The 25,518-nt window shown below is 35.2% G+C and overlaps 3 protein-coding genes across 3 annotated transcripts in view; 1 reads left to right on the top strand and 2 right to left on the bottom strand.

Moving 5' to 3' along the window:
- LOC132173448 (mitogen-activated protein kinase homolog MMK2-like) overlaps nucleotides 1-2,999 on the top strand; it is a 5,470-nt gene extending 2,471 nt beyond the window's left edge. The window contains exons 3-6 of the mRNA XM_059584950.1: nucleotides 546-683; nucleotides 808-1,140; nucleotides 2,123-2,306; nucleotides 2,437-2,999. Of these exons, the coding sequence (XP_059440933.1) occupies nucleotides 546-683; nucleotides 808-1,140; nucleotides 2,123-2,306; nucleotides 2,437-2,609 (828 nt within the window). The 3' untranslated portion in view covers nucleotides 2,610-2,999. The remainder of the gene's footprint in view (nucleotides 1-545; nucleotides 684-807; nucleotides 1,141-2,122; nucleotides 2,307-2,436) is intronic.
- A 139-nt stretch (nucleotides 3,000-3,138) lies between these two features.
- Nucleotides 3,139-6,670, bottom strand: LOC132173446 (probable polygalacturonase). Its single transcript, XM_059584949.1, has 6 exons — nucleotides 6,513-6,670; nucleotides 6,071-6,406; nucleotides 5,027-5,147; nucleotides 4,582-4,756; nucleotides 4,031-4,101; nucleotides 3,139-3,949 (listed from the first exon to the last, which is right to left on the bottom strand). The coding sequence occupies exons 1-6, from the start codon at nucleotides 6,543-6,545 to the stop codon at nucleotides 3,240-3,242; spliced, it is 1,446 nt and encodes a 481-aa protein (XP_059440932.1). The 5' UTR covers nucleotides 6,546-6,670; the 3' UTR covers nucleotides 3,139-3,239.
- Nucleotides 6,671-21,227: 14,557 nt separating this feature from the next.
- On the bottom strand, nucleotides 21,228-22,154 carry LOC132175918 (protein SPIRAL1-like 5). Its single transcript, XM_059588011.1, has 2 exons — nucleotides 21,687-22,154; nucleotides 21,228-21,597 (listed from the first exon to the last, which is right to left on the bottom strand). The coding sequence occupies exons 1-2, from the start codon at nucleotides 21,900-21,902 to the stop codon at nucleotides 21,523-21,525; spliced, it is 291 nt and encodes a 96-aa protein (XP_059443994.1). The 5' UTR covers nucleotides 21,903-22,154; the 3' UTR covers nucleotides 21,228-21,522.
- Between the last annotated feature and the right edge of the window lie 3,364 nt (nucleotides 22,155-25,518).

Here is a 25,518-nt window from a genome sequence, read left to right as displayed (position 1 = left end):
GGGGGGGAGTTAGGTTGAAAGATCTTTTACCATGTTTTCCTGTGTATTAGTAGTAAAATAAATGCATCTCCAACAAATTGTATTGAAAGTACCTTATGAGACAGTTGCAGGGCATGGCCGAGTTCATAAGGGCTCTATTTTAGCATCATCTAAGGCTATGAACAATGGGTAAGGGACATTAAAGGTTTTCATATGGCCTTGATCATGCTTGATTAAGCAGTCTCTTGGGTACTTCGTAATGACCTCTTCAGATGTAAGACTTTAATGTTCCTCCTAGCTGTGTGCCCTTTAAATAATATAATAAGGTACGGCCGGCCCCCCCAACCCCCCAAGGTGGCCAATCGCAGACCATCTGACCAGGTGGCTTCCCCCCAAAAGGAAAGCAAAGTACATTTTATATACGATGGGTTGGTGCAAAACCTGCATGCTATTCAATTTACCATGCGGATATTATGTCATGATATGCTTGTTTGGAAGTGGCTCTACATGATTACTCATTTTACTGAGTGTACTTGGAATTATTATTCGGCTTTCACCTTTGATAGGTTATTGCCATCAAGGACATCATACGACCACCAAAAAAGGAGGCCTTCAATGATGTGTACATTGTATATGAACTGATGGACACTGATCTTCACCAGATTATTCGTTCTGACCAACAACTTACAGATGATCATTGTCAGGTTTGGCACCTACAAAATAGTTGGGCTTTATACCTTGTCATTTAATTTAATACGTTTAAACTTGTTTTAAGTACTTAGTTTTAAAAAACGTGCTTGGGATTGATACATCTTGAAAATTATGCAGTACCTCTTGTATCAGCTGTTGCGAGGATTGAAATATGTACACTCAGCCAATGTTCTGCACCGTGATCTTAAGCCCAGTAATTTGCTTCTCAATGCCAATTGTGACCTTAAAATTGGAGACTTTGGATTGGCAAGAACAACTTCTGAGACAGATTTTATGACTGAGTATGTTGTCACTCGATGGTACCGAGCACCAGAATTGCTTCTTAATTGCTCAGAGTACACAGCTGCAATTGATGTATGGTCAGTTGGTTGCATACTCGGTGAAATTGTGACTAGAGAACCTTTATTTCCAGGGAAAGATTATGTTCACCAGCTGAGGCTTATCACAGAGGTATGCTTTTTGGGGACTTCCAAGTGAGTTAATATCTGCTTAATCTTGAGCATTGTTGGATGTTGCTACTGTTTTACTTGATCTACTATGATGGTACTCAAAAGGAGAGATGGGTGCTCAACATGCCACTATTCTGCCACACCAAAAGATGAGGCCAGTTGTCTCTACTCATTCTTTGGGCCTTTTTATTCATGTCACAGCTAATCTAATTAGTAATAGGCGATTATACCATAACAATAAAAGCAACTAAATTTCTCATTCTTATCTTAGGCAGTGGCTGTGTAGCTTGGTGCTTGAAGTGTCAAGAATTATATCTTAACATATTGAAATCATGTGTGGTTTGTAAAGAACAAATGTTGGCACTGCCAATATTGTCCTAATTTGATAGGTGGATTATAATGGTGTGGATGTGCCAAATCCCGTATTGGATGTCTACTAGGTGAGACTGAGCTATATAAGTGACTTTAGGGTGCTCCAACCATAAATTTGACTAGTCCTTTTGGTGTACTAACATAGTTGTGATTAATGGTTTCTTGGGTTATGACAACTGATATTAGAGCCAACCTAGTAACACCATATGACGCTGGAGCACTACAGTGTGATGCGAGCCATGACAAGAATGTCAGAGATTTGACTGGAGAAGATTATGACACCTTGGAAAGCTAAGTCCTATATTTGATGGGTAGATTATGAAGGGGTGTATGTGCCAAATCCTACATTAGTTGTATATTGGATGAGATTGGGTTGTATTAGTAACTCTTAAGGTGTTCTAGTTGTAACTTTGCTTAGTGTTGTTAAAGGTAATAACATCGCTATGACTAGCACTTCCTTGGATTATGACATTTGTACTATCTAATATTATGTTGCTTGGACGGTGTGATATCTCATCATGAGAATGGAGAAGTCATCCTATAAAGTAAAATTTCTCTTTATGCTGATGCATAACATTATAATGTGCTGAATATTTATTTTTCTCCTAAAGCTACTAGGTTCACCTGATGACGCAAGCCTTGGATTTCTCCGAAGTGATAATGCTCGAAGATATGTTAGACAGCTTCCACAATGTCGGAAGCAACAGTTTTCAGCTAGATTCCCTAGCATGTCTCCTGGGGCTTTGGATCTGCTAGAGAAAATCCTCGTCTTTGATCCCAACAAACGCATTACAGGTACAAGAAAAGAACTCAAATTTTCACGTGGAATAACTCTAGCAACTGGTTGTTGTTTCAGGTCTTTTTTGTTTTTAGTTTTTCACGTTTTCTCCAAATTCAGTTATTTTACTTTTGAATCTGTCTGCAGTTGAAGAGGCACTATGTCACCCATACTTGTCATCTCTTCATGATCTCAACGATGAGCCTGTCTGCCCTAGGCCATTTGGTTTTGATTTTGAGCAACCATCATGTACTGAAGAACACATCAAGGAGCTCATCTGGAGGGAATCAGTGAAGTTCAATCCAGACCCAATACATTAGGAGAAATGCTTTGCATATGCAGTGGAGATGTAATGGGAAAAACTTTGTTTCCTGAAAATAGTGTATAATTCATCACATTCACTGGAGTAGATATAATAGCATCAGAGTTTATATACTTGTAACTTGAAGTCAACTAACAAGCAAGGAGCTGAAACACATCTTTCTAAGGGATTTGGGTCTCTCACATGTCAGCCGCTTTGGTTCCTATATGAGCTGTTAGAGCTCCAAAGTGAAGTTGAAGCAAGTTTGGTAGAAACAATTGGTGGACATCTTTCTGATGAGTGTTAGGAGAAAAGATTGCAACAAAGACTGTGGATGTTATATTGCTTGGATATATTTTACGTATCGAGTAAAATCAGCATATTAATACGAAGATCTTTTTCGCGTGTCTATGTGTTGTTTAAATCTTGCAAATTTAAATTTGCAATTGCAGTACTGAATGGTTGAAAGTGCTATACATAATCCTTAATATAATTTTCTCAAATATGGTGCATGCTATATTTATTACATATTTCACCATTGAAGCAGCTGGTTCAATTGGTCAGATTGTTTTTCATTGGCTTATTGTGTGGCCAAAACCTTGAATAGAGATCATTTGCTACTTACATAGATGGAAACTTTAGTTCAGTGTCAGAAATACTTTCTGTTGTAAGTACACATCTGAACTTGAACATTATCAATTGGAAGGCTGTCTTCCGGGAAATTACATGCTGTCCTCTTCTCTGGCCCTTGGTCTGGCAACAATTCACAAGGCTTAGGAACCACAGAACTTGAAATCCCAGCAACATCTGTACAATTCCATGGTACTTTCTTTGCCGCCTTTGCCAGTTCAATTGTAACATTTGATATGCAGATTCCAGTAAATGGGTATCCAGGAATTCCTTCCAGTCTAGCTGCCATTGTTACATTCTCAGCAACCATATCATGATAGTTAATGTTCTGGATCACAGGAAATGCATTAGGATCATAGTTGTTATCTGCATGAGAGCCATAATTCCCTGTCATCCAAAAGGCCCATTTCATGGTTTTCATTGTCATTCCTCTTACATATATGTCTTTCACAAAGCCTCCTCTTCCTACTGCAGTTTTGATCCTCACTCCTGATTCAGAATCAATGGCTACAATGTCTTCAGCCCTCACATCCTGGATCCCACCAGACATCTCACTGCCCAATGCAATCACAGCACTGAAGGGAGAAATGCATGTGAGCCGTCTGATTACCAGCTGCTTGGTTGGCATTCCATATGCAATCCCATACTCATCCCAACCACTCTTAACTGCCACACAATCATCCCCAGACACAATGTAACAGTCCTCAATCCGGGTATTTGTGCAGGAGTCTGGACAAGACAAAAGCTTAAGTATATTGATATCATGCAGCAACAGTTTAAAATACAATGAAATTGTCTTCACATGCTTACCTGGGTTGATCCCATCAGTATTTGGAGAAGTCACTGGTGCAAGAATCGTAATGCCTTGAACAATGATATTGCTGCATTTCATTGTCTTTTAGAACAACAATCTTTTCAAATTGATAAATAAACTTGTAATTACATGTACCAATTTTGTCACTTTTGAAAACCTGGTAGGAACATAGTCAGACTTTCTTATCGTTGGGCCAAAGTATGAATGAAGGATCAAGCCTAATTTTTAAACCCCTTCTCTCTTAGGGTTGACAATTTTTTAACATGACCCATGAACCCGATACAAATCTAACACAAAATTAGTGGATTAGGGTTAAAGAGTCTAACCTGTTTAATAAAATGAGTCGAGATATAGTTTATCTATATAATCTTATACCCAAGCCTCGACATGATCTAAACCCGACACTCGAATACGAATTGCCATCACTACTCTTTCTATCTTTATAAAGAGTAAAATCACATGTACCTATTATGCAATATTTAACCCTAAATGTAAAACAAAACCAAGTGAAATGCAAAGGTCTAAGTTGAAAGAGAGGGAGGAGAACCTGCTGTAAACAGGATGGATGTTCCATGATGGGGAATTTAGCAAAGTCAGATTGGATATTTGAACATTTTCAGAGTACATAATCTCAATCAGGTAAGGCCGGGTATACTTGAGCTGTCCTTTATGGAATTTTTCCCACCACAGAGCACCTTGACCATCAATGGTGCCATTGTCCCCTGATAGAAATAGACCCATTTGCTCACAACCAAGATATTATAATTTACGTCGCTTGATTTTGCGATTTTAAAAATAACAATCGTAAATGTGTAATTTGAACACATGATTTTTAAAAATGCAGTTAAATCGTACGTTTTTAAATACGTTTTCAAACCTTCATTTTCTAAAAACGCACTTTTAAACCGAATATCTTTTACAATTCTAGAAAATTGCAAAACCAAACGGGCTCTTATCAGTAATCATTCAGAACAAATGGCTATGCTTTATACCTGTTATTATGACATCAGTGAGGTTGGTTCCAAAGATGAGACTGACAAACCTTCCACCGGCTGCATCCCTACCTCGACCGTAGGATGGCAGAGGATTAATCACAGCCCATTCATTCTCGTCCTAATCCGATTATTAAAATACAGATGGAACCAAAAAAAAAAAAAAAAAAAATCAGTACTTTTGAGATAAATATATTCACCAAATCCTTATAATCTTAGCTTCAGTTGGTAACTTTTTTTATTATCATCATCAAATTAGTAAACCAATGAGTTTAGCATTGACTTTACATTTTTCCCTTCAATTAATTAGGATGGATGCAAAGTCAGAGTGATGAGAGTCCGTTTTTAAATTTGTGCATAATTTGATATGAAATTAGGAGGACTCTTCGGTCGAGGCCCCCCTAATTTTGTCTCCGGCTCGATGGACCATATTTTTTCTTTTTGGTCAAGCTAATTAATACAACTTATGCTATTAAACATAATCAAATGTAGACCTTAACGATCTAAGGCCATTAAGGCCAATATCTTGATATTCTCTGTTGAGTTTTTTTTGCGCCTCTAGCTAGTTTTGTTAACAATATGCCGAAATGCATTTTTCAAAGTTAGGCCAACAGCCTTCACGGGTATATATAGTGACTTGGATGGCCCAGATTACCTGGATCGTTTATATCAGGTGGGTCCCTTATCACATCCTGTGGACCTAAATGGTTGCCTTCGGTTTGTGGTGTACGTGTATATATATATATATATTCTCTTTATTCTTTATTGTTTTGTTTTGTTTTTTTTTTTTTTTTTTTAAAAAAAATGTAGATGTGAATGTTCTATGTATGTACAAAATTACTGAGCAACATTTCTCTGACGAGGTTTCTATCTTTCTCTAATGAAAGAATAGCTCCCAGCCTTACAAATTTTACAATTAACATCAATTTAATTAACTTCACACATTACTCAGAATGCATAATAAAACAAAGATAGAAGAATATGACAGATTTATTAATTGATGATTAATATAATTCACTAAAAATCTTGGGATTTCCTACTAACCTGGGAAGCAAGAAGAACTGCATCTTTGTGGAGATAGAGTGTGAAATGGCTAGTGAGATTGAAGCTCCCAGTCAACCATTTTCCAGGAGGAACAAAGAGCTGTGACCCTCCATCAGATGCATACTGGGTAAGATTATCAATGGCAGCCTGAAAGGCCTTGGTGTTTGATGTAATCCCATCACCAACTCCTCCAAAGTCCTCCAATGAAGCTCCATGAGCTCTGCAACTTATTGCCCTGTACTCAAAGGAGTCAGAAACCAGAGCTTTCCGGCCTTCAACACCATTTGTCTTGAGGAAAACCAGAAGAACCAGAGCTAACACAACCTCAGCAATCACCTGCAAGAATATCAAAGAGAAAGTTCTTCATTAATGGGATTTGTTTGGCAATATAATTGAAGAGAACCCAAAAGGCTAAAAAAGCTCATGTTTTTTGGAAGACAACCTGAGTTGTTCTGGGATTGTTCAGCAACTCCATTGTAAAACAGGCAGGTGGGTGTTTGGTCTGAGGCAGAGACGATGTACTGTGAGTTTATATAGACTGTGGGATGGAGTTTGAATACTATTTGGAAATAGGACCTCCAAGATTCATTTTATAGTTTGGATTAAATGTTATAAATAAGATGAATATATTTTCACGTTATTTCACTTGAAATAGAAAAGATTCTCAACGTCAATGTATTATTAAGGTGTATTATTAAGGAGCTATAGATATGATATGATATATATAAATTAGGAGCTATACATAGATATGAAAAACTTATTTTAGGCTATGGTACATTGAATACTCAATGCACTTGATAGAAAGCCTACCCACTACTACTTTGTTAGCTATGGAACCACACATTCTCTCTCTCTCTCTCTCTCTCTCTCTCTCCTAAATGCCTTAAAATATTATCTTAGTGGCCTAACAAATAGTAGTGGTTCATAATTGGGACAATTGTACGATTCAATCTTATAAAATTTTTAAAAATCTATCAATAGATTTTTTTTTTTTTTTTTTAGTTTTACAAAGGAGGATTATTCCCATTCCTAATTCGAAAAGAAGAAGTGGGTGATCCTAAAAACAAAAATGGGGTTTGGCTCCCCAACAACAGACACAGAATAAACAAAAACAGTGCGACAATAATTACAAATAGTAAGAAATTGGTCTTCTTTCAAAAAAAAAAAAAAAAAAGGTAAGAAATTGATTAAACAAGTGACTTGGTACTCTAAGGGGCTTGTGTAGGTTCTTCTAATTTTTAAGCGGTCTTGTTTTTGAGGGGTTATTTGAATTCTTTTTATCCTTGTTGGGTTTCTTCATTAATTCTTACTTAGCCCTAAAAAATGAGCTATTTTTTTATGAGTTATCCCACCAAAACAAAGATTTTGTTGAATCAAGGAATGCAATACCAAGTAAGTAGAAATATTCCTAACATATCCTGATTTTATAATATCGAAATAGGATAAAACTATATGATTAGAAAAATACTAAAGTACCCAAAATTAAAGAAACAAAATCATATTCTAGAAAATTTTGAAAAATATAAAAATAAAAATAATTTGTTTTTTCAAATAACAAACAAGAAATCCTACGTACGTCATATCGAAATTTTACTTGCACAAAGGCCCTGTGCATACACAAGGTAATATCAAGAATGAGTGGACAGGATTCCAAGGTGATATATATGAGTTTCATTTCACTTATGTATGAAGCTTCATGAACAATTATTGCATAGTTTTATTTTTCTTCCCAAAATTAATGGCACAAACTATTATGATTACTATGGATGTTAAATTGAGCTAGCTTAGTATATAAGATAAATGTAAAGATTTATCTTTATGCATTTTATAAATTCTAGAGTTTTTGGCGTCAATGGAGTCAAATATTAGCTAATTGTACGTGGTCGTCAATGGAGTCATATCGTATGGAAAACTACAATTATCCTCCTTAATTTTTCACTCAATTTGCAATGTTTTTCCAATCCACCGTTGGAGTTGCAATGTTTTCATTCTGCCCCAATTTTTTTTTTTTTTTTTTACCATGTATAAAAGAAAAAACGAAAAGAAGAACAAAAATTTATTAAAAAAAAAATGCAAAATACTTAAAATGACCAAAGTGATGATTTTTTTTTTTTTTTTTTGACATGTCCACACAAGAGAATGGGGAAGGAAGATTCGAACTACTGACCTCTGTTTTATGAGCCATAATATTGTATCCCTAATAGTAAATTTAAGCAAATTGAAATACTAAAGGGAAAACTGCAAAATATTGAATAATAAATTAAAAGAGGATAAATGTATATATTATTATTATTAGCCAATTTTGGGTGATTAGGATGTAGGAATGAGATTGGTGGGGGTTCCACAGGGGTCACGGTAGGTTGTCAGAACTTGGCATCCCGTGAGCAAATTCCTTATCTCACAGTCACACCATGGCCAGACCTTCACGGGCAAAGTTTGGTTCTGGACAAGATGCATATACACCAACTAGTCTTTGTCCCTCAATTTATTGCACACTAGACTTGATCATGTGGCTCGCACAAAACCCAAAGCGAGAGAGCACCGTTAGATCTCGCACTTTTATTTTATTATTATTTTATTTTACTGACGTGTCAATGTTGATTTGCGGTTGTTTAAAATAGAATTCAAGAACTGCTTGACATTGGCAATACCATCACCGTAGAATTAGATAATGAATGGATAAAAATGTAGTTTTTAGCACTACTCGTTGCAAAATATATAAATAAAGAGCAACGCTATATATGTACCACACTATTATTTCACTATGTTGATGTGGCAAATTTAAGGGTGGATTGGCATTGCCATGTCAGCATAATAAGAACACAATTATCACACCTTGCTAATGTGATAGTGATAATAAATCATTAGATCAGTCATTGCTAAAAAATAATAATAATGGCTGATTAGCGCTGTTACATTATCACGATGGGATGACATGCAATGGGATAAAAGTGTAATTATAGCTTTCCCTCTTCAAATATAGGCATAAATTAATGAGTAATGTTATATATCACACCATTATTTTATCACTATCGTACTATACTGATGTGACCATACTAATCTACCATTTAATTTTTTTTTTTAACCATGGTTGTTCTGAATTAACAATGCACTTCAACAAAATAAAATAGTAATGAATTAATAGTGGTTTACTTCAAATTAATTAGAAGGAATTCACACAATTTAGGTAAACCAACTCTCATATGAGGATCACAACCGCATGCTTTATATATATATATATATATATATATATATATATATGAAAGTGGTATTGTTGGTGGACTCAAATAATGTTGTCTCTAGAGTGCATTCCACGAGTCCCACTTTAATTGAATTTAGGTTGTTTTTGGATAATTAAGTAAGCTTTATTAAAAGAAGAACAAAAAAAACAAATAGAAGTCAACGCTACAATACAATCAATTGCCTCCACAAACAGAGAAAACAACACAGCAAAAGAGCTCCAACAACAATCGCCCATGCAAAACCAAAAAAAAAAAAAAAAAACAAAGCCACATGAAAAACTCAGTGAATTAGATCTTGGAATTTCTCTTGTACCTATTAAAGTAATGATTAAATTTCTCTTGTACCTATTAAAGTAATGATTAAATGATTAAATTTACCTCTTCTTATCAGCTTAAACTTTTGGGATAACTGATAATTTAACATGGTATCAGAGCCAATGATCGACATGAGATCAAACCTTGACTCCGTCAAATCATTCTTCCATTTAAATTAAATATTCCACGTGTTGGCCTCACCTATTAAAAGGGAGTTTGAGCCCACACGTAAGAGAGAGTGTTAAAATAATGATTAAATTTAATATTAAATTTCTTCCTATCAGTTTAAGCTTTTGGGATAACTGATAATTTAATAGTACCAAATGACAAATATGATAGTTGCATACATCAACTTGACAACAAGACACAAAAGACAGCTATCTTTAAAGTTTATGACCATTAAAAGTAAACTATTAACCAAAGAGATGGAGGTTGTATTTATCAAAGAATGAAAGCCAAATCCTAGAAGAGAAGGGGCAAGAAAATAACAATTGATCACAAAAAAACACATCGAGGAATGAGAGATGCCATGGGTGGCTAGTTTTGTTAGAGTTCTGACCAAAGCACTACAAAAAAAAAAAAAAAAAACAAAAACAACCATTTAATGAAGTTTAGAGAGAAAAAAAAAATTACTAAAATGCGTCATTTTACTGTTCAAACGGCACCATTTTAAAAGTAGTATCGCTTGAACAGTAACACTATTCAAGTGATACTATTCACGAGCTAGATAGTGGCACTTGAATAGTAATACTATTCAAACAACACTATTCACTACATAAGGTGTATTCACGCCCAATAAGGTGTCATTTGAATTGTAACACTATGCAAATGACTATTCACTACAGAAGGTGTCGTTTGAACAGTGTTACTATTACACTGTTCAAACGATACTAACTAATTTTTGAAAATTTGACGCTCAAAATTAAGGCTTATTCAAGCGATACTATTCATGAGCTATATAGTGTCACTTGAATAGTAATACTATTCAAACGACACTATTCACTGCATAAGGTGTATTCATGCCCCATAAGGTATCATTTGAATTGTAACACTATTCAAATGACACTATTCACTACAAAATGTGTCGTTTGAATAGTGTTACTGTTATACTGTTCAAATGATACTAACTAATTTTTGAAAATTTGGTGGTCGAAATTGAGGCTTATAAGCTCAACACCACACACTAAAAAACACTACAATTTCTATCTTTCAACCACACACTAAGAGCATGTTTGGGATTGCGTTTGAGAAATAGAGCTTTTAAGTCAAAAAGAGCTTTTGAGCAAAAGCTTCATTTTTAAGCTTTTGCCAAAAGTGCGTTTTGACCATTTTTAGGCTTTTTGGACCCTTAAAAGCGATTTTAATTTTTTTACCAAACGAGTACTTTTTTTTTTTTTTTTCAAACGGGCTTTTTGGGTGTTAAAAGCACTTTTAGGACCCTCAAACACAATCCCAAACATGCTCTAAATCTTAAAAAAAAAGAAAATTTTTTTTTTTTTTTTTTCTGAATTATAAATATTTTTTGGTAAAAATTATTATTTTTCGTTTTATAAAAGAATAGTGACTTTTGAATAGTAAAATGTCACCTTTTAAAAGATGTCATTTCACTGTTCAAACGCCACCTTTTATAAGGTGACGCTTGAACAATGCGCATGTCACCTTTTGGAAGGTGACACGCACTGTTCATGTGTCACCATCCAAAAGGTGACACTTGGCCCTACAAGACACTATTTAGTGTCGTTTGTATAGGAAAAACGACCTATGTTTAGAGTTTTTTACCGAGTGTCACTATTCAAACATCACTAAATGAATAGTGACGTTTTAAGGCATTAAGAGTCATTATTCATATGTCACTAAATTGCTATTTTTTTGTAGTGAAGCCAAACTCCTTTTAGGTGTCCCATACACCTATTAACTCGTTTGTAACAACATGGGTTTAACACACTACCCCACTAATAAATGTTTATGAGTTTTGGGATACAAATATTACGATATTAATTGTCACACATGACTTAAATACAATCTTAATAATGTATATAAGGTCTTGAGCACTCCCCTTTGTAAGTTGGTTTTCAAATATGAGTTCTACACAATGTTTGTATCATTTGGTATCAAAGCCAGCTGCTATGTCGAGTATGGGATTCAACACAGTTCGTTGAGTATGGGATTGAATGGGTTGCATCTTTGTAGTTGAGTCACATAAGAGGCAACCTATAGGTCATATTAAAATGTCTTGGTACTATGTATGAGCATATTACTAAGTCATTAAATACTGACAAATAAGTGGAGCCGTAAAAAAAAAAAGCGTTACCATCGGGTCACTATCGATAGAGTGGGTTGTCGTGACATTGGTTGCGGAGAGTGGTGATATGTAACAATCCTAATTATCCCGCATGGATTAAGTACAATCTTAACCATGTGTATATTAGTTCTTGAACACTTTTTCCTTGTAAATCATTTTTCAAAGGTGAGTTCTTCCAAAGATTTGTATCAACAAATACTCCTAAGATTCGACTATTAAGACATAAGAATCAAAGCATAGATCCCTTTTTTCTATATAAGACATAAGAATCAAACCATATCCTCCTTCAGTTCCAATGTAAACATCATCTACTAGGATACTTATAAACCACTACCACGAGTCCCTAGTCTCACTATCAGCCGCTACAAATGCAATGGGGGAACATATTATCATTCCCAACCTTTTTTAATAGGACACAACAATTGCCCCCGAATTCCTCCTCAATGTGGCAAGCATCCAAACTTATTATTTGCCTACAACCTTTTTTTACACTCATCTTAGAAAATATTCTGCGTATCAGCCACAAGGTGTCCAAAGCGACTCCAATTCTGCTCTAGTGAGCTCACTGCATTCACACTGGAGGTGCTGTCCCTTTTGCTTTGGGTCCTCCCTTTCCTGCGTGGTGGTTCATGGCACGATCATTTGGGCCTACTTATACTCCTAGGCAGATGTAAGCATCTCCCTCACAAAGCACATCTGGGTGGGTAAAATTCCCCCATGGATCACTTCATTTCTACGGAACCCGATTTTCCTTTCCTTGCAAGTCCCACGAACATCATAAATTTCTCCTTACCACATTTTTGGAGTAATTTTGAAATGGTTATTTTCCAAGATTGAGACAAAACCCCCATTTATTATTTTATTTAAGGAAAAATCTTTTTAAAATATATATATGGAGCATTTTAAAAAGATCGATGTTTATAGTATTTTTACATGATCAAGAACTTTTATTAGAGAAAAATGCAAAATCAGTCCCTATGGTTTACTTCATTTTTAATTAATTTCCTTTAGTATCAAAATGAAATCAAAGGTACATAAAGTATGCCAAAAAATAATTTAGTCCATACAGTCAAATTCCGTTCACTGACTTGACAGATTATGATAACATGAAATGTTAGAACCAATAAAATTGTGATACTTGTCATATTTAAGTCAGTGTCACACTAACAAAATCTGTTAAATTAGTGGACGAAATTTGACTGTAGGGACTAAATTATTTTTTTGGGATACTTCGAGAACCTTTGAGTTCATTTTGATACCACAAGGAGCTAATTGTAAATTAGGGAAACCACAAGAACTAATTTTTCATATTTCCCTTTTATTTAAATGAAAGTTAAACATTTTGAAAGCAAGCTTTTTTTTTTTATCTGAAGGGAAAAATATACTTTAACCCATTAAACTATCATCACATTTTCATATACGTTTCAAACTTTAAAAATTGAGATTAGGCCCCCCTTACTACCACGTGTGTCAAAAAAAGACACTTTTGCATTATTCTCCCCAAAATACCATTGAAGTTATTAAAAAATAGATTAAAAAAATAAAAAAGTAACCATTTGAAAAAAAAAAATAAATTAAGGGGGCTAATATTAGAAGATAAACCCCTTTGGTATTTTCAGTTTTTCCTCTTTTAGTTTTGTTTTTTTTTTTCAAATGGTGACTTTTAAATAATTTTAAGGTTATTTTGAAGATTAAAAAAAATTAAAAATGTCTGATTTGATATGCGGTGATATTATGGGGATCATTACGTTACTTTTTAAAGTTTGAAGTTGTAATTGAAAATGTGGTGGTAGACTGGTAGTTCATGGAGTTAAAATATATTTTTCCCTTATCTTAAAGATTTAAATCAATACTCACACACACACATTGTTTAACCTTATTTACTTGCTAAGATGTGAACTTACTTACTTACTCTTTTACATGTAAATGCAAATTTACAGGAAAAATGAGCGTGATAAATGTTGGGAGATTAATACCTTCGGGGAGTCCTTTTATGAGTCAATAATATAGCATATATGTTGAGACACCACATAACCCAAAAGCTTAAGCCTATGAGTTTGGGCCCAACAATGCTATATTAACCACTTACACTTCTTATACATTATCTAATGTGGAATTTTATTCTTTTTACATTCACACACACACACACACACACACACACACACACACATATATATATATACACACACTCAACAATAAAGAAAAAAAAAAGTGTTCAAGGAAAGACCCTGAGGCCCAAGTCGAGCAGCTAGCAAAGAAGACGAAATAAAAAGTTGATGGGTTTAAGTTGTTTAGATCGTTGTATACTTGTATTATGTCTTTTATGTTGTAATATGATATATAAGTATTTTATGAGAGATTGGACTCCCCTATGTAGGGCATGTGTTAGTAAATGCAAAGGGCCAAAACATTGTGGCTTCTATGTTGTGTAAGGAACGACGATATTGTTGCATATAAAACATGAGGTTTTTTGTGCCACGGTACTTTTCAAAGGTGATCGAGTTTATGGTTTGGTCAATTATTTTGTATTGATGTTCACTAGTGCTGTGGTGCTTCTTTATTTAGCGGTGATCATATACAACACACAAAAAAAAAAAAATCACTGCAAACCCGTTCAGTAGGGCGTTACAAAAACGACAAATTTAATCATTTAATGAATATTCTTATATTATGCCTCTATACATATAGAAACTGCTTAAATACTACAATATACCATTGTTTTAATTGAGTGAATCGTATGTTACCATCAATCAAGTGAGATTTAAACAAGAGGGTTTTGTGCTGATTTCATTTTATATCATTTTCAATTTACCATTGGATCGACTTCATATATATATATATATATATATATATATATATATATATATATTCAGTTACTTATTATCAACTAAGCATGTTAACTTTAACCTAATTTGTTCCATGTTTAGCATCATCAAAATAATGAAAACAATCTCATATGAACACATTAGTCGTTACTAACACATGGAACATAACTAATTAAAAATGTTGAATCCATGTGAAATTTGTTGGCTACCGACAAGGTTTTTCCCTACTTAAGATAAGATTTTGATTAAACAAAATGGAGCAAATCCTACAAAAATTTATCTAGATGGTTCTCCATCAATTTAGAAGGTTTTCTACAAAGATTTATCTAAATGGTTCTCCATCCATCTAGAAGGTTCTTAATTTGTCTTCATCATCTAGATGGTTCTAACTTGGGGGCTAAGTTCGTCATCTAGATAGTTCTAACTTTGGCTATAAATAGCTAAGGGGCCTTATGCCTCAAACATAATTGATGATGATCAACAACAACACAAGAGAAGAGAAGCCAGGAGAGGAGAGCTTCAGTTATACTCCAGAGAGAGAGAGTTAAGAAAAGAGTGTTTTAATACACCACTGAGAGTGTATATTAGTTTCAACAGAGGTTGTTTCCCTTTGTATTATTTTACTCTTGTATTAACTCAAGTTTTGCATAACTTGAGTAAACACCACTATAACAAATTGTTTATAGTGGATTGATTGGAGTTAGTCTCGTGGATGTAGGCCCACTGTCGAACCACATAAATAATGTTTGCTAATCTCTTGCATTATCATTCCATTATTATTCTGTGGAGGTTGCACAATCATTAATTCAAGGGTGTGTCCATCCCTAACAAGTGGTATCAGAGCCAGGCTGACGGTAATTCGATACTATTCACTGACGTTTTTTATTTGAAGATTGTTGTGCAATTTTAATGGAATGTACATGCAGCAGAATGATAAGTCTAAATGGTAGCAATTGGCTGCTTTGGAAAGGCAAGATGTTAGACATTCTTTACTATAAAGATATGTATGCTCTAATTAAAGGTGACACAGCCAAGCCAAAGGAGACTTCAGATGCAGAGTAGAAGAAATTAAATTTACAAGTAGTTGGTCTTATCCGGCAATGGGTGGATGACAAAGTATACCATCATATTTCCGATGAAACCAATGCTTGTGAATTATGGAAGAAGCTGACAACAAGATACGAGCGAAAAATAGCCGTAAACGAAGCCTTCTTGATTCGACAACTTGTTAACTTGAAGCTTAAGGACGGTGTTTCAGTTTTCGACCATCTGAATGATTTTCAGAGTATCATAAATCAATTGACCACTATGAAGATGACTCTTGATGAAGAGCTACAAGCTTTGATGCTCTTGAGCTCTCTACCAGATAGTTGGGAAACCTTGGTGGTGTCCTTGAGTAACTCTACTCCCGATGGCAAGATGACCATGGAGCAAGTCACAAGTAGCATGTTCAATGAAGAAACCAGAAGACAGGCTGCTGGGACAGACAGTGCACAAGCTCTTGCCACTGAGAACTAGAGCAAAAGCAAAAACAGAGGTTTCAAGAGTCGTGATAAATCCAAAGGGAGGTCAAAGTCAAAAGGGAGGTCCATTGAAAGAAGAAAATGTTATCATTGCGGCAAGGAGGGTCATATGAAGAGAAATTGCTATGCTTGGAAGCGAGAACAAAACCAAGCTGACTATAGCCAAAGAAAAGATGATGAAAAGAATACAACTGCCACTTGCTCGGAGCAAGATGTGGTAGTTCTATCTTATGGCGCTGGGGATTATTTGCATGTTGCGGGTAATGATGAGGAGTGGGTTGTAGACATCGTTGCCTCTTACCATGCTACTCCTAACAAGGAGATCTTCACATCATACAAAGCAGGTGACTTTGGTATGGTAAGAATGGGTAACACTAGCAACTCGAAGATAGTTGAGGTTGGTAACATTCGTGTTCAAACCAATGTTGGGTGTACATTGATTTTGAAAGATGTTCGACATATTCCCGGCCTGCGTCTCAATCATATATCTGGGAATATTCTTGATAAAGAAGGGTATGAAAGTTACTTTGGCAAAGGAATTTGGAAGCTCACCAAGGGATCTTTGGTGGTGGCTAAAGGCAAGTCTTGTTGTTCATTATACAAGACCACGTACGAAGGTGTGTCGTGATGAGTTGTTCGCTGTGGAAGATAGTTCATCTCCAAATTTATGGCATAAAAGGCTGGGTCACATGAGTGAGAAAGGGCTGTAGATTTTGGCAAAGAAGTCGTTCATTCCTATTGACAAAGGTAAAGCTCTTAATCCATGTGAACATTGTTTATTCGGGAAACAACATAGAGTTTCTTTTGCAACGTCTTCACAAAAGAAATCTACTGTTCTGGAGAGGGCCTACTCAGATGTTTGTGGACCTATCAAATTCCAACCTTGGGTGGCAATAGATATTTTGTCATATTCATTGATGATGTATCAAAGAAAGTGTGGGTCTATCTATTAAAGACAAAAGATCAAGTCTTTGATATCTTTCAACAATTCCATGCCATGGTTGAAAGAGAGACTGGAAAGCAGTTGAAGTGTCTCCACAGTAACAACGGAGGAGAATATACTGTGAAGAAATTCAGAAGCTTTTGCTCAGAGCATGGAATAAGGCATGAAAAGACTGTGCTAGGTACCCCACAACACAATGGTATTGCGGAGAGGATAAACCGTACCATTGTAGAAAGAGTTAGATGCATGCTCAAAATGGTTGGATTACACAAGTCATTTTGGGGAGAGGCCACTCTAACGGCCTGCTATTTAATCAACCGTTCACCTTCAGTTTCTTTGGGTTTCAACATACCGGAGAGAGTATAGAGCGGAAGAGATGTCTCATATTCTCATCTGAAGGTATTTGGGTGCAAGGCTTTTGCATATGTTCCAAAGGAGAACAGGTTGAAGCTTAATGACAAGGCACTTCCCTATATTTTTCTAGGTTATGGAAATGAATTTTGGATTCAGGCTATGGGATCCAATCAAGAGGAAGATTGTCAGAAGTCGAGATGTGGTTTTCTATGAAGACCAATTCTATGGTGATGCAGATAAACCTAAGAAGTCTAAAGCTGCGATTGAAGATATAGTTGATTTATCTTCCAGTCCTTCTCAGCATACTCCAGACGAGGAAGTTCTGCATGATGCACCAGAATTGACTCCCAATAATGAGCCAGAGCTGCTTGATAATGATGAGGATACTGAGTAGGGGGAGCATCCTCATGATCAGGAAGATTCAAGATCTCAGGTTAGAAGATCTACTAGAGAGGATAGATCATCATCCAAATATCCTACTTTAGAATATATTCTGCTTACTGGAGAGGGGGAGCCTGAGAGTTTCCAAGAAGTACAATCTCATAAGGATAAAATCTGCTGGGTAAAAGCCATGCAAGAAGAGAATAATTCTCTGCAGAAAAATGATACCTATAAGTTGGTAGAACTTCCGAAAGGCAAAAAAGCACTAAAGAACAAGTGGGTGTTCAAGCTGAAAAGGGATAGCAGTGGAAAGCTAGCAAGGCACAAAGCACTATTAGTAGTTAAAAACTTTGCACAGAAGAAGGCAATGGAGGTCATTCCTTACTCCTCAGCTGTTGGGAGTCTTATGTATGTCATGGTGTGCACACGACCAGACATTGCACATGCTGTAGGTACTATAAGCAGATTTCTCCCAAATCTAGGCAAAGACTATTGGGAAGCTATGAAATGGATCTTAAGATATCTGAAGGGTACTTCCAAGTTATGCTCAAGGGTGAAGCATATTGATGTGAGGTATCATTGACTACGTGAGGCGATAGACAAGAAGCAAAAGAAGCTTGAAAAGATCTATACAAAAAAGAATCCTCTGATATGTTGACTAAGGTGGTTCTGACTGTGAAGCTTGAGCTATGTTCCTAGTTAGCCGATTTAAACTTCCTGTGAGTGGAGTTAGTCATGGCTTGCTCCTGTAAGTAGTGAGGGGGAGATTTGTTGGCTGCCGACAAGGTTTTTCCCTACTTAATATAAGATTTTGATTAAACAAAATGGAGCAAGTCCTACAAAGATTTATTTAGATGGTTCTCCATCCATCTAGAAGGTTTTCTATAAAGATTTATCTAGATGGTTCTCCATCCATCTAGAAGGTTTTCTATAAAGATTTATCTAGATGGTTCTCCATCCATCTAGAAGGTTTTCTATAAAGATTTATCTAGTTGGTTCTCCATCCATCTAGAAGGTTCTTTACAAAGATTTATCTAGATGGTTCTCCATCCATTTAGAAGGTTCTCTACAAAGATTTATCTAGATGATTCTCCATTCATCTAGAAAGTTCTCAATTTGTCTTCATCATCTAGATGGTTCCAACTTGGGGGCTAAGTTCATCATCTAGATGGTTTTAACTTTGGCTATAAATAGCCAATGGGCCTTATGCCTCAAACATGATTGATGATGATTAACAACAACACACGAGAAGAGAAGCCAGGAGAGGAGAGAATTAAGAAAAGAATGTTTTAATACACCACTGAGAGTGTATATTAGTTTCAACAGAGGTTGTTTATCTCTGTATTATTTTACTCCTGTATTAACTCAAGTTTTACATAACTTGAGTAAACACCACTGTAACAAGTTGTTTATAGTGGATTAATCAAAGTTAGTCCCGTGGATGTAGGCCCACTGCCAAACCACGTAAATACTATGTGTTGATCTCTTGCATTTATCATTCCATTATTATTCTGTGGAGTTTGCACAATCATTGATTCAAGGGTGTCTCCATCCCTAACAAAATTGACACTGTCAAAGGAGGAGATCGACTTTCCCTCTTAACACTATGGAAGCTAGCATAAAGCATTTGCACTAGTGTCTAAGCAGATATTCATATATCCACTAAAAGAATTACTCTGATTATTGTTGGAGATCATGTTATCTACAACATATGCGACTTAAATATGCATCATCAATCGATTTACCATGATCCAGTCCATACATATTTCATCATTAAATTTGGGGAAAAAAAAAAAAAAAAGGTTGGAAATTCTGAGATAGATCGATGTGAAACATTTGTTTTGACAAAAGTGTGAAGGGGGATGTCATGAAAGTTTACTCCTTTTAAGTCATATATAAGCACATGCAATGAAATCTCTCGTGTTAAAACTTGTCGAAATTAAAGTGTCCTCAAATTCTTGTTTTTAGTTAATGAACTTGTCACATAATTCATTTGATCTTTCTTATGCAACAAAAAAACGAATTAGAAACATAAGTGATTTGCTATAGATCGACTGTCAAAGGAGTATTGTTTATAAAAAATCATTAGTTTAAGCAGAAGCTAAATTATTCACTAAACCCTCTTCAATTAAGTAATTATTAAATTCTTTCACTAATTCACTGCCTCTGCTACTATTATAAACCCTACTTCTATGGTAAACAATGTCTTTTTCGAAGTAATTATAGCTAGCACTATACTAATTAAACTATTAAAAGGATTTGACAACTTGGGACTATGCCTATTTAACATATCCAAATGCTAACGAAAAGAAATGCATGCCACAGCCCTGATGACACAGTCATCAGTGTGTAGATATCAAAAATAAATAAAAATCCAATATGGGGTAAACCATAATGCATAAAAAATAAAAAATAAAAATCTTCAAAAAATAATCTTCACTAATACATATCTTTTAATTGTTGGCTGTACGTAGTTTATCATTTTTTTAGATGAATTTGTTAACATCTGAACTCCAAAAAATAGCAATGATTTTGTGATTAAACAATTGAAAATTGATATAGTTCTAACTTCTAAGATGGATAATAATGGACTGCAAACTTCAAGTTATTCTTTTCAACATAATTCTTGTTGCAGCCATGTAATTAAACAATAACCTATACATGCATATAAACAACCATAGGGTGATAATAAACTCGATCAATAACAAGATCTGTGCGGGGGAGGGAGAATATATATGGAAAACCTAGCACTTCTACTTTTCTTAATTGTGCATCGGTATGATAATCGAGTAACTAATTAGTTCCTATGGCCATTAACACTGAATTAATTACTACAATTATGTGGAGTATTATATATCATTGTAGTAATTAACAAGTTAATTAATTATTAGAAAGACGCAATCACAAAGTTCTGATTGGTAATTTGATGTCATCAAGTCTTCAGTTTCTTTAATAAAACAATCAAAAACTATTAAAAAAAAAAAAAAAAAAACCTCCAAGCTATTATAAGGGGTACGGTTGAGACACAAATATCGAAGTATCAATTATATCATATTAATTAGAGACTGTAATTCTGCATATGCTTACCTGGTTGGCATCATGATAAAAAATCCATAATAAATCTTTTAGAGAATATAAAAATCGCTAATCTTTATAATTAGTGGCTGCCAAATAAACAATACGAACAGGAACAGAAAAAAGAGTAGTGACATTATATAAATTTAATGCAAGTCTGTATCTGGAAAGAGGTCCCAACACATGAAGAAGCAAATGGAAAGTTCACTTTATTTCTTTCCAAATTTGGCCACAAATATAATCACAAGCTTTAGTGTTATTAAAATATCTGAAAATCCTCACACTGATATTCATAAGAAAGAAGCTGACCTATCTGCATCATTTATATATATATGCAATCAAACACCATACATAAATTTGAAGAAACCCTTGCAAATCCAACCTTCATGGGAACTTAATCCCTTATTTTACAAATTATTCAAAACCCACATAAAAGCTACACCAAATCACATATTAGAGCTAGAGTTTGGAGAAAGAAATGTAATTAATTACTTACTTATCTCCAAACAAGTAACCGAGAGATGAATCTCCACCTGGTACGGATTTGACTTTTGTTGATGGACGATCCTGATCATTTCTTATGTAATTAAGAAATGGTGCAAATGCATATATATATATATATATATGAAAATTAATTAACAAGAAGTACTACTTACAGTTATGAAGTTTCCTGAATTTTGGCCTTCAGCTCGGTGGTAGTTGTTTGAAACTTTATCTTTCTCTGAAGGAGGCTTCTGATCTGTGATGGTGTCGACACCATATGGAGGAGGGTTGACTGTTCTTGGTGGAGGAGCTGCGCTTGGTTTCTCATCGGAGCCAAAGAGGTAGCCCAACGAACTTTGCCCGCCGCCAAAGCTCCCACCTCTGCTCATGGCTACCAGCTGCTTAATTCTAAGATCTGTTGATAAAGCAATTAAGAAGAAAAATAATTGACAAGCGGCCGGAACAAGGGGAGAGAACCCTAATATATAGAGCCTACTGGCTGCTGAATGCTCATCATTTAGTTGTATGTATGTATGTATGGATGGATGGATGGATGATGCAAGCCATGTTTGTGGATTGCTAGCTGTTGATGATGATGATGATGATAATGATGGAGCTAATTTGCCTAAGTGGTCTTTATGTTCATCATGAAACAGTGAGACCAAATGTTTACAACATGCTTCATTAATTAATGGTCGTCCTATGTAGTAATTATTAAATGTACCCATCATATGGCAATGGTGGAAATTCTAAAACATTATTTCTTTCGTCATGCGGACGAAAATCACAGTCATAAACACGTACAAATATCGTATGTGTATTAAACCATGAAATTACATTAATTAATTGATAATTATCTCCTTTAAATTACACACCCTCTAAAAAATTACTGAAAGCTTTTGCAGACTAGATTCCTGATAACAAAAAGAGTTTACCTTGGGTGAAAAAATCATTGGAATTTTTTTGTTAAAAAATAAATAGTTGAGACTTCCAATGAAAAATATAGAAATATTCTCTCCTAATTTTGTAATCTCTACCGTTTTTTTTTTTTTTTTGAACTGAAGATCTCTAGTAAAATTTTTTATTGGCCTGAGGCAAGCCAAACTTTCAGTCCACTTTTTAAGGCCATATAAGATTTGTAAAATATCAAGAAACACCTAACGAATTTCTAAAAACATGTATTGATCCATGAGAGAACGCGAAGAAAGAAGCAAAGAGTTGTACTATTATGGTATACTTATTATTGATATAGTGACCACATGTCAAGCTCCATAAGAAGACTAAAAATAAGACAAGGTTAAAAAGGTCCACAAAAGGCTTCGTAAAATCACCTCTAATGCTTAAGTCAGTAAGGATAGGAGATGATGAGGTAAATTGACCGAGAATAAGTAAGAGTATACGAATGTGTATTTTGTGAAAGGTCATACCCTCCTTAATTATATAGGCTTGACGTTCTTGCCTCTCTTTTGTAAGGCTTTGGGGACTCAGAAAAATGTTGTTGAGGGAGTTCGTGATTCCCCTGCGAATATTAAGAGTGGCGAAATGGTTATCTAACCTAGCGAGAGGGGAATTAGCGATCATGTGTCCTATCAAGGCATGGGTGTTACCTGGTCCTAGACCAGGGTAGGTCCTTAGGCCAGATCAGCAGGCTTCTCCTTGACCCGCTGGACCTAGTGTCCTTAATAGCTTGGCGGACCTTCGGCAGTGGGTAATTCAAGTGTCTTCGGACCATAGGAACACTAAGGTAAACGTGCCTTATGAGCCCTTCACTGGCTGGGTATACTAGTAGCCCCCAATTCCTTATTCCCCCAAAAAAGTTACAAAATATTTAATAGAAATATTATTTAGTATTTTCTTATCCTTCTCCTATACTTATCCATCTTCATCTTTTGAAAATCAACCTTTAAATTTGTAATACCTACATAGGGGAAGGTGTATGACCACCACCTTATGTGTTGTGCCAACGATGACTTGTTATTGTTTGCCTTCGACATAATGGACCGTTCGGATGTTCTTTGAATATTGAGAAATATACATAATTTAGTATTCTTTTATCATTCTTCCATCACTCGTCCATCATTCATTTTTAAAAATACCTATTAGATCGGTTTGTAAGACCTATAGAGGTAAAGGTGTGAGTCCTACTCACATATCCCCACTAGCTAGCTAGGGATCCCAACCGTCCATTGATTGAATAGTGTCACCCGTTCTTTCCACCCCGTGCTTGACACAACACCCGTCGGGTGGGCAACTGAAACAATCATTACTTTACCTTAGGGCTACAGTACTTTAAGCGAGCTAAGTAGGTTGTTTGTCCCCTCTCACGCGCCTATGCTAACTCCGCCTATACATGGGTGAGTTCTCAACCGGTGGGCCTTAATTAAAGGACGGTGCGGGGCAGCTAATTAAAGGACGGTGAAGGGCAGCTATATCACTAAATTAGCACACAGGATCAATGTGTACGTACATTTGATGAATGAGTCTGCAATAATCTTACAAAATGGGCAGAACATAAGTTGGTTGAATGTCAAAATCAGGTAGGCTCACTCAGCCTTACCGAGCAATTAACCATAATTAATTAGGATTAGTGGTGTCGATTCCATAATTAGTAAATAGTTAACGCTAATTAACCCTTGTTTAGAGAAAGATTAACTTCTTAGCCCAACAGATTATTACTGTTTTTTCTTTCTCTTTTTGCATAAAATATTATTAATTAGCTAATAGAGATTTACGTACACGTAGGGCTCATTTGACTGGCCACTTTGGCATCTGATGCAACAGGAGTTGGTGATCATAACTGACAATCTAATCAAGCTAATTTGAACTCGTCGTGCAACTTTGATGGTAACTCATCATAAAATAGTACAATAAATTTATTTCATTTGGGTGTACTTTTTTTTTTCAAAGCTTTGGGTATACTTTAACCTATAATAATATAAGAGCAATATTGGACTAATTTGCTACTAAACATTAGCAAATTAAAAAGCTAAAAATAATTTGCCCAAGTTTTTTTATTTACTCTCTCTCTCTCTATGTGCAGCATATGCCAGCATGTGGACTTTTGGCGACGAGCGTGGTTAGAGAGAGAAAGATTAGTTAAAATAAAAATGAACATAAAATTATTAAAAATATTATTTTAATATAATGGAAAAAGATTTAGATAACGAAATGTGTAATGCTTTTTTGAAAAGTGGGTAATTAAATAAAATAGAAAAAAGTAAAATTTAAAGCTAAAATTTGACTAAACCTCTTGCATAATCAAATTCTAGTGCTCTTACTGTCATCTGTCACGACAGGCTCACGTGGCTTGGACCTCAATCACTTTGGCTTAAGAGCTAAAGCAAGGTTTAAATGGGGTTAAATCAAGGATAATAGGAAACACAAAAGCTCAAAATAATAGCTTGGTTGGCCCTGCTGTTGCAATTGGAATCATTCCACAGAAATAAAGTTGTTCAACACATGTACATATAGTCGACATAGGTCGGTTGCATGGAATCTTGTAGGCCAATTAAATATCCTTTAAACTAATATTTTATTATGACACGTACGTGCAGTACTGCTCATATAACAAATAGTTGAATGTGCTATTATCTTCTGTTAGACTATGACCTATATATATATATATATATGGCTATGGATACTTAATATAAATATATATGGTTTTTTTTTTTTTTTCTAATAAAAAAGAAAGCCGGAGGAGGCTAACTGTAGTTATTCTACCCGGACATAATGACCATAGTAGTCCCTGCTCGTTGGGAGTAGCACAGGGCCTAGACGGTATGAATTGCATGCGCTCTCTCAAGCCCGATTAAGCCAAAGCTTGACTGAGCTCTATCAAAACATCAGTGAAACTCAAGGCAGATAATACTAATATTGTAGTACGTACTCATGTCCCATATTAAAAAGAAGATGAATAACTCAAATAGAGTAAATACTAATTTATAAAGATAATTATGAGTGCTAAGCCTAACATTGCCTCGTTACTATGTAAAATTGGGCTTTATA

Source organism: Corylus avellana, chromosome ca3, assembly GCF_901000735.1.
Source record: "Corylus avellana chromosome ca3, CavTom2PMs-1.0".
NCBI classification, from domain to species: domain Eukaryota; kingdom Viridiplantae; phylum Streptophyta; class Magnoliopsida; order Fagales; family Betulaceae; genus Corylus; species Corylus avellana.
This window is presented reverse-complemented; position numbering and strand designations above follow the sequence as displayed.

Coding starts and splice junctions, on each gene's coding strand:
- LOC132175918 (XM_059588011.1), bottom strand. CDS start 21,902: ATGAGCAGAGGTGGGAGCTTTGGCGGCGGGCAAAGTTCGTTGGGCTAC. Junction 21,598..21,686: donor ATTCAGGAAACTTCATAACT/GTAAGTAGTACT, acceptor AGAAATGATCAG/GATCGTCCATCAACAAAAGT.
- LOC132173446 (XM_059584949.1), bottom strand. CDS start 6,545: ATGGAGTTGCTGAACAATCCCAGAACAACTCAG. Junction 6,407..6,512: donor ACAATCCCAGAACAACTCAG/GTTGTCTTCCAA, acceptor ATATTCTTGCAG/GTGATTGCTGAGGTTGTGTT. Junction 4,102..4,581: donor ATCCATCCTGTTTACAGCAG/GTTCTCCTCCCT, acceptor AATGAAATGCAG/CAATATCATTGTTCAAGGCA.